Consider the following 10,095-nt stretch of genomic DNA (forward strand, 5'->3'; position numbering starts at 1 on the left):
GTCAAAATTTATTGTTAGAAGACGAGGACTGAACCATTGTATAACTTTTTTGAAATCTGTTTCTGCAATACTCTTTAACTCTATCCAGTTCTCTGCAGTATATATCTTCGGTAAGCATATTCATGAGTAAATCGTTATCGTCATCGTCTTCAACATTATCATCAGTTCCACTAATGACATCAGTACTTCAATCGATCCCCTTGTCAAGCAAAATATACAACAAGAGGATTCAACCATTTACCTTCTGCATTTGGAATACGTTCCATTTTCTTGTCTTTTCAGAAAAAACTCAGAACACTGATTCCCTATCCTTACATCTTACACTTTCTCAAACTATGCCCTATGCAGAAAAATATGGAGGGGATGTAGATCTAGAATATCCATGACTGCTGATGAAGTGGTGTAAAAAAGCTTCCAGTCACCAGGCTCCGTACGTTATCATCACATATATCCAATGGATTCGTTTGGGGCCTAACCTACAATATTTTTCACAAATCCTTCTACATGTCCATAGGGTCAATCTGGCTGTGTGTGTGGAATCTTTGTCAGGTTAATGTTCCAAGTGATTTTTTTTATTTGACATATATGTTGCATCAATAACAAGGGTTATTACCAAAGGCACATATGCATACACAATATAATCATAAAGTAAATGCTATCAGTAGTTATATTTTGTTCATGATATCTATATCGAAGAGAAATTCTATTAAATTCTTCAGTTCGCGATTTTCAGCGAGAACTAGAGCATGATCATATAGAGGGTGTAACTAAATAAGTGTGATACATTCAAAGAGGTGATTCCTCATCAAAAAAAAGATAGGATCTTTCATATGAAGAAATTTTATTGGAGAATACCTTGTTAAGATACAGCCCCTTGAAGGGGGTACATAAAATTTGTATAACAATTTTTTTCACAAGCTCTAAAAAAGTTACAATATTGAAATCAACCTGGCGTTTTGAACTACCAAAAAGACACTTAGCCAGAAATTTATTTGGTTTACCCCATGGTTGTAAGGGGTGGAAAACGCAACCCCTAAAATAAATTTCCAATGTAACTTTTAGTCTTGACATTTGTTTACCATTTTAAAATTCATTTCCGATAGTCTGTTTCATTCTAAACAAAAAATGTCTCCTGGGTTTTTTGCCCGAAATGAACCAGTTCGCAGCAAAACATTATTTTAGGAACAACTACAGAGATACATCGTCATAAATGCGAAAATACGAAACTAATCTATCTAGTAGGGTCGCTATTAGCGACAGTGACAATTAAATTGGTATGACGCTCTCAGTTTATGAATTTTCGAAACTGAATTGATACTAATTGTGTGTTGTTGTTCTGTTTATAATTTGTTATTAAAATGGCATACACAAATGAGGAAATGGCTGATATGCATTACGTTTACGGTCTGTCACAGGGGAATGGGTTGGAAGCTTCTAGAAGATATGCTGAAATATATCCTCAACGGCAGCATCCTTCACATAGAATATTTGCTCGACTTCATCAACGATTACGAGAATATGGTTCATTCGACAAAAGAACGCAGGATTGTGGTCGCCATCGAGAAGTACAAATACCACAACTTCAGGAAGCAGTACTTAATTTGATTGAAGAACAACCTACCACCAGTACTAGAAATATTGCTCTCCAGCTACCGTCATATGACGGTATTTCGAATTTTAAATGAACAACTCTTATACCCTTACCATCTGCAACGAGTACAGGCAGTGTTACCGCGAGACTTTCCGAACCGTCTTAAATTTTGCAATTGGATGCTGGAAATGATTAGAAGAAATTGTGACTTTCTGAAGATGATAGAATTCACAGACGAATGTAGTTTTTCTCGGAATAAGATTATTAATTACCACATATGGGCTGATGAAAACCCTCACGCTATTGTCGAAACTAACCATCAAGAACAGTTTTCTCTCAACGTGTGGCTCGGAGTTATTGGGGATGATTTAATTGGGCCTCATTTTCTACCTCCTCGATTAGATGGTGAGGCATCAAGGGATATGCATGATGGAGCTCCCGCGCATTTTAGTCAAGTGGCACGTCAGCATTCAACTGAAACATATGCAAATCAGTGGATAGGTTGAGGAGGAACACAGAACTGGCCCGCTCGATCCCCGGATCTCAATCCTCTCGATTTCTCTATTTGGGGCCATTTACAGCATTTGGTTTATCGTACTCCTGTTCGCGATGTAGAGGATTTAAGAAACCGCATCATCGATGCGTGCAGGGTAATCAGACTCCAGGAATATTTGAGCGAATACGTGGCTCAATGCGCCGACGTCTAGACGCATGCGTAATGTCTGAAGGTAGACGTATTGAACATTTACTATGATTTCTACATGTTTTATGTTTTGTTATTAATAAATTAGTTTTGTTTATTACCCTTTAATCGTTTAATGCAGGTACTAACTACAAAATAACCATAATACATGAACTGTATTACCTTGGGATCGACGTTGATTTTGTGGATGTCTTCATAGATAGATATAGTGAGTTGGTTGTCTGAGTATATGTGTTAAAACTTTTGTGAGGAGTTCAGGAAATCTGTTGAAATCAAGACTTTTTGGATATCCTTGTCAATGTCAAACCTAACTGCTTGGCTTATTGGAAAGGATTGCAACACGGGGAAAATTTGAATTCAGCTAAATTTGTGGCTGGAAAAGCTGCTGTGACTCCTTAATTTGACTTCGAAGCGCCAGTAAAGATGTAGATGCAGTTCTGGTATTCACTCAGAATGAAAATAACTGTAGAACAGTGAAAGCGGGGTGCTGTTTTCATAAAATTTGCTGGGGTTAATATTACCTTCAGGACGTTTGATGAGCCAAGGTATTATTACTGGATTGTCAGCAGGAAGGAAGTCGTGGAAGGTTATGTCAAATTCACAAATGTATTAGTCGATACTTTGGTGTGAATATAGCCTAATGCATTTGCCGTTTCCGTACAAATTCCTGAAGTAATTCGAGAAAGTGTTGTGGTGTGTTGGATGGTTACTATCTGGATGCGTATGAGAGACTCAATCATTTTCTTCTGTTCTGTAAAAATGGTTTGCCAGATGTATGATAAAGATTTTTTTGGTAGATAATACTATAGGCACCAAGTGCCAACTTTGAAGCCCTGTTGGGCACCAAATTATACATTTCCAGAAATGGTTAACTTGCTGAAGCATAAACATAAACTGGAGAGCCATAATCAACGATATATCTCACCAATGCTCAGCTTAGTAGAAAGGTTCGGCTATCGAATTCCCACTTGCTATTGGATACTAGTTGTAACCTGTTCAGCCCACTTCAACAGTTTCTTATGCAGAATCTTTCCTAAATAACGTTCGCAATGCAAACAGAATATCTTTGGGGTTGATGACATCTCCTAAGGCTAAAAGGTACCTACTCATGAATTTCAACGCCTTCGAAAAGAAGACTACTGCTTGACCCTTTCCCGGAAATTTCCGTGACTGATGTCGACTAAGGATGCTAGATTAGGACTTATTTGAATTTTTATGTGAATTGAGATTCATTGTTGTATTTGGCATTGGTGAGAATTGAAGATTCCCACAGTCAGAAATCCACAAAACAATATGGTTCATTCAGAGAGAGTTGATTTCATCAGGTGTCTATTTGACACCCGTTAGTCATCACCGAACTCCAAGTGACTTTTTTATCAAAGATAATACCTAAATGTTTCACTTCCGCTGCAAATGAAAGAAAAGAAATGAATCGCACCTCTGATCTGTTTTAAGTTTGTAAACAATTATTTTGTTTTTTTTGTTCTATAGGTTTTATAGATAATTAAAATGTATATATATATATATATATATATATATATATATATATATATATATATATATATATATATTGATAATGACCCTCCATACCATTGTATGTGCTTGACCAGTTATCATTATCATTATTATTGTTATTTATTTCTCACGTGTGGTAAGTAAAAACAACAACATTTTTCTAATGCAAACGTTTCATTAGAGACAATAAATACGTTGAGCAGTTTATCATTATGTATCTATTGACCCAAGAATTCAGCGCAAATAGAGGTGCAAGTGATTGGATGCTGAATCAATATATTTTATTTAATATCAATTAAGTTAAACGTAAATAGTGTTGCGGGTCAGTGAACCCGCAACATAATACTGTTTTATGTAAATTGCATCTCGGATAAATGAAAAGAAAATTAATGAAGTATTATGCAGGAACCACATAGAGGTAAATGACCCGATCAAGTGATTTGTTATGTTATATGTTGAATATGTGCAAAAATAACAGCACAAATGTGCATATCCCACCTGAAACTTATCATGCGTGTATCTTTGTAATAAATTCGTTATCTAAAGGCTAATAACCTCATGACAAACCTTCAAATCTCATCGAAAAAATGTCCTTTCACTATACATGGTGGACGAGTACCTTGTTTTCCAGCGTGAGGAATTCGTTCAGATTCTTATATAGGGTGATCAGGAAGTGTTGCTGTCTCGAAGTATATCCACGGTATTTTTATAATTGACTAGAAAACGGATTTTGCAGGGTAGCAGAGCATACATACTTTTTTTCTGTCATGGTTTCGCATCAGCTTGACATTAGGTGAAATTCACTCAAACGCAAATATTTTCACAACTATCAATTTTTATTTTGAAATAAGTGATAATAATAATGATAATAATAATAAAAATAAGCTTGTTTGATCCTGATATAGTCCTTCTCGGACATCAGAGCAAGACGATATTTGTCGTGAAGTTTTCAGCTCCTGGTGAGACGGATATCGTCCGAAAAGAGGAGGAAAAACGGATAAAATATCGAGATTTTCTCTTCAAATTCCGCAGACTCTATCCAGACCATTCTGTCAAGATGGTTGTTCTGATTTATTAGAGTCCTTGGTGAAATGATGTCCTCTCTACTCTCGAAACTTGAAATCATATCGACTTGCCACACTGGAGCAGAAATCTTAGCCGGACAGATGCAGAAGGCTATCATTCTTGGCTCACTGCGCTTGCTCAGGGCACATGATTCTCGGACCCAATGATCACTTACTACACGGTGTGGGAAGTGGTCGTTGGTTAATAATGCTGGCGCTCCCTCTCAAATGTATCGGGGCTTCGAGGGATAGGGTCTGACCAGCGATAATAATAATAATAATACGTTCATTATTTACCACGAATCCACAAACATTATTTAGTATCGATTCTAAAGAACTATGTACATAAAAGGTGACAGTTCAGTTTTCTTTCAACACTAGGAAAAGAGAAACTGGCCTTCCACCCACATCCTTTCTACAAACTAAACTTAAAACTAAAATATAAATTACTGACCAGTACACAAGGAAAAAGAAGGCTAGAGAAAAGCAAGAGAGAGAAGGAAAGATAGGAAACCTTTTTATATTTCATTTTCATATTACGAGAGCAGTGATTCTTTTAGGATATGAAAACGCTAGGTGGGAGAGTTGGGAGATATTTTTAATGATTTGTCATTTTTTGTAGTTCATGCAAATATTCAGTCATTGATCTTTTCAAAAAAAAATACGACCTAATGTAGTCGGTTATCTTGAACGTATTCATGTAATATGACTTACTTCGTTTGATAATTTCCTCTCTATGTCAAGAAATGACGATAAAAAAAGTTTGTCGAGTAATTATATCAAATATATCTTTTCTACATATGACATTGTCATGGAGATAGTTGGGTTGCTTGTATTTCAGAAGTTTTTAGAAGTAGCAAAGGATATGTAGTTTACGCCTGTTGAACATATTGAACTTCTTTAATTTTATGGGAAATTCTCTGCCTGCTTTTTATGCCAAAAATAAGTCTCGAACAGCATTTATGGGTTTTCTAAATACGCTGGCTATCCATGTCATCTCAACATGGCCCATAAACAATATCGCAATAGTTGAATTGGGATAGCACTAATGAAGCACAAAACATTTTTTTAACATTTTTGCCTAAATAGTGGCCTAAGTATATCTGAGGTACATAGAAGGAACACAAAATACAAATTTGATAGTTCTTACTGAAATCTCTGGCGTGAAATGAATGTATTGGAAACACTTTCCCAACACCAGAACAAAAATTACCGTCTCTCGACGCGTGTTTCGCTGACAAAGTTAGCGTCCTCAGGAGATCTTTATGACAAATTTTTTTTACTACTATGTTAGTGTTTTTATATGCTAGTGGCCTAACTACTACCTGCTAGTATTACCTAACTTCTAACTGTTATTGATCCTATACTAAACTACCTGTTTTTGATACCTCTAATTTGCTGTGTATTTCCTGTGTCAGTGATTATCTCCAATAATTATCTGTTTTTCATTTAGAATTTTCACGTATGAGACCAAACAAACGGCTGTTCGAAATAGGACTTTGTCGCTATTCATAGAACTCATTTTGCACTTCTCGATTTCCAAGCTTGCGAAGGCATCCAGAAACCTATCGTCATGTACCAGTCTCAACAATTTGAAACATTTCTCACTTATTCAATGGCCGTTCTCTATGGCATGTTGAGCGAAACTAGATTTCTCCAGTCTATGAAGCCCAACATGCGATTCGTGTTCTTTGCAGCTAGTAAATATAGTCCGTTTGGTTTGACCAACATTTTTTTTATCACAATACTCGCAGCTTATTTCGTAAAATAAATTTCATGTAGTTTGTTGCTTCTACTTTATATCTCAACAACATATTTCAACTAATTCCTACAAAAAACAAAACCTCTATCTTGAAACATTCCATCCATTGCTAGAACTTGTATGAAAATGCGTTCGGTGGTTTTTGAGTTTATCGCGTTCAAACAGACAAACAGATTGACAGACGCAGAGGCGACTTTGATTTGTGAAATGTAATGATTATTGTGTATGATTTATTTATACAACAAACATTTAAAGAAATTAAAGAGTGACAATGTTTCTCAAACCTCTTTGAATGTTTTTATTGATTTTTAGGACTAATGATGAGGCTGATGAGGCCAATAGTCAGAAACACGTGCCTACAGTTTGTCATCATTTTTTTAGTGCTGTTCCAACTATTATTTCCTGTTTGAATTTAATCATAGACACTCAATAACAACACTTTTTTATATTTATATCCTGGATTCGGAAGTTAATCAGGTAGTTATAGCTGCTTCCGTGGTAATGTAAGGATATCCTAGGAATTCTAGGTCTCCTAACTAGAATCAGAAATGTGTGGTAGGCTCCTGTTGTTGACCTATATACAAATAATTGTATAGTTCAAAAATGGATTAATAACCTTCAAAGTTCAATTGAATTCAGTTGTTTAAATCATTCTGATGATTTTTTCAATTGAACTGTGAAATATCGATTCATTCATTGAACAGATGTCATTTCTTCTGGAGGAAAACAGAGTTTTCATCGACCTTTTTTTCACTTCCACCTAAAAAATATAAAAATTGTGATGGAGAACATTATACACGTGTATTAGACATGACTTTTCAGTGAATCAAAATAACTTCCCAATCGATTTGTAATGAGAAAACATTAACACTAATAAATGAAAAAAATTATTTGTTCAACATAAAAAAATAAATGAAAACTTTATATTCATTCATGTCTGTGCCATCATTAGTCATAAAAATCAATAAAGACATTCAAAGAGGTTTGAGAAACATTCTCACTCTTTAATTTATTTTAAAGTATGTTGTATGAATAAATCATACATAATAATCATTACTTTTCACAAATCAAAGTCCCCCTCTGCGTCTCTCATTCTGTTTGTCTGTCTGAACGCGATAAACTCAAAAACCACCGAACGCATTTTCATACAAGTTCTAGCAATGGATGGATCGACCAAACGAAATTAATTTCTGCTTTTCATAGTGGGAAATAATTTGCGACGAATCTTCCAAATCGAAGACGTTGCACAGGTGCCTGATTGTTTTACCCAGCATTAGCTGGGTGGGTTGTTGGTTTTTCCGTTGGGTATCAGCCAAACGTACCTACGTTTGGCGTTTACGCAGCTATTTTTATCAAGTACTTCCTTGTTTTTTTTTCACATTTTGTCTTCAATCGAGGACCGCCTGCCCGGTACTGACGATGCCCAATAGGCTGAAACAGCTGTCTACCGGTGGCTCTTAAATTGAAATCAATACGGAGATGATCAAAAAGTACTTATCTATTTATTTTATAAAAACGGTTCCACAAAGAATAAAATGACCCAAGTCTCAGTTGAAAAAGTTATTTATTTCTGACCGGGATATTATAAGCTTATATCGTCATAGTTACGCTATCAATAAAGAGGGTCATAACTCCCTTGGGACATTATAGATTTTATAATTCCCTCTACCTTTCACAAGTAAAAATAAATAGAAATGAAAACTGAACCATATTTTATTTATTCACGTCATTACAAATAATAAATGTACAATTTTGAAATGTTCCCTGAAAATTACTTCCGCCACTGGAAACAATTTCTTCTTTTGTATGGCTGGAGCTTCTGTTCACTATAGTCGAGGTACCTGCCTCTTCTGATGACAAAGTAGACAACATACGCGCCGTTTTATTTCTCAATTCGATGCTATCCTCCAAATACCCCTCCGCCACCGTGGAACTTTTCCAACCTCCGTGTCTTTTTAAGTTAGTCATAGTTGCTCCTGCATTGGCTAGAGCAGTAGCAGAAGTGCGACGAAGGCAATGTCCCGTATAGGAAGATGAGTTTGGCAATCCTAAATACATTGCGATTTTGCTGGGGATTTTCCCAAACATGTTTTTTCCAATTGGCTGAGATGTACATTTATTTTGTCGGAAGCTCAAAAAAAATCGTTCAATACCTTTAGGACGCAAAGACATATAAAGTCTTAATAAAGGCAAAGCGGAGAACTCTTTTTCATCCACAACTGTAAATTTCTTCGATACACCAGTTTTACTTTCCGGTACGTTCACTACCATAACGGAATCCCGGTCCTCTATATCCGATATCTTCATATTCAAAAGTTCCTGACTTCTGCATCCTCCAAAATAACCCATAATCAAAACAACCTATAACAAAAAAAAGGAAATAAATACACACAAAAAGGAAAATAAGAAAAAAATTACCTTATGCAATAAATGAATATCATTAGGAGCGTCCTTTAGGAATCTGATAACATCTTTAGGAGATAAAACAGCAGACTTTTTCGGCTTATAACTCTTACTCTTCCGTTTCAAAAAAGCCTGTAGTTCATTGAACTTGGTGATATCTCGTTTCTCATGTATAGTCACCATCGATTTTAGCATTGACCATTTAGTCCATAAAGAATTCGGACTATACGTTTCTGACTGAAACGAATAAACACAATTACTACCAAATCTACCGAAAAACATAGAAAATTCATTACCAGTTCTTGAAAATATGCCAGAAATACAGTTTCAGTGACATCTTTTGGCATAACATTTTTCCGTGTCAGCCAGTCCAGATATATCTTGTATTCTTTTTGGTATACGGCTTCATTTTTCGATGGAATTAATGATTCTCTTGCTTGTTCAGCTTTTTTCAAAATATCCTCCATTATATTTGAGGTAGAAAACACGTTTTCACCGCAAACACAGCTTGATAACAAAGTTCTGTTTATAAACAAGTAACATAACAACAACCTAGCAACAAGAAAACTCTACTATAATCAACGGTACCTGATTCAAATATACCGGGAAGGTAATGAATTGGTACATTTTTCCGTTTCAAAAATGAACAAAATTTTATTGAAATCGGTCAGAAATAAAATTATCTATGTACCACGGGAATTAATGAGCCTTAATAACCTCAGGCAATTGCTGTCCCTCGGGCCAGAGGCCCTCGGGACGCAAACTTTGCCATCGGTAATTAAGGCCCTCCTAATTCCCTTGATACATAAATAACTATTGAAATGTTACTAGTTAACCTAAAAAGATCCGAAAATTTCAATGTAATATCATCCGGTAGTTTCAAACATAAACACTTCTCAAAGATAATATACTCCAGCTTGTCTTTCATATTACGACTTCAGCCACTGAATAAAAAATTCGATATTTCCTTGTAAGGCCGCTCCTTATCTCAAATTATGCATGTAGCCACTAACAAGTGAATACTACATAGAAGTAATCAACCGAAACTATTATCATA

The 10,095-nt window shown here is 35.5% G+C and overlaps 1 protein-coding gene across 1 annotated transcript; it reads right to left on the bottom strand.

Annotated features, from left to right (window-relative positions):
* Positions 1–8,330: 8,330 nt before the first annotated feature.
* LOC141481559 (uncharacterized) lies at positions 8,331–9,852 on the bottom strand. The gene is made up of 3 exons (XM_074173192.1): positions 9,335–9,852; positions 9,054–9,275; positions 8,331–8,996 (listed from the first exon to the last, which is right to left on the bottom strand). The coding sequence occupies exons 1-3, from the start codon at positions 9,503–9,505 to the stop codon at positions 8,349–8,351; spliced, it is 1,041 nt and encodes a 346-aa protein (XP_074029293.1). The 5' UTR covers positions 9,506–9,852; the 3' UTR covers positions 8,331–8,348.
* Positions 9,853–10,095: the final 243 nt, after the last annotated feature.

This window comes from Leptinotarsa decemlineata, unplaced genomic scaffold (assembly GCF_025532065.1).
Source record: "Leptinotarsa decemlineata unplaced genomic scaffold, Ldec_3_MD MMD2_tig00000218_RagTag_RagTag, whole genome shotgun sequence".
Lineage (NCBI taxonomy): Eukaryota > Metazoa > Arthropoda > Insecta > Coleoptera > Chrysomelidae > Leptinotarsa > Leptinotarsa decemlineata.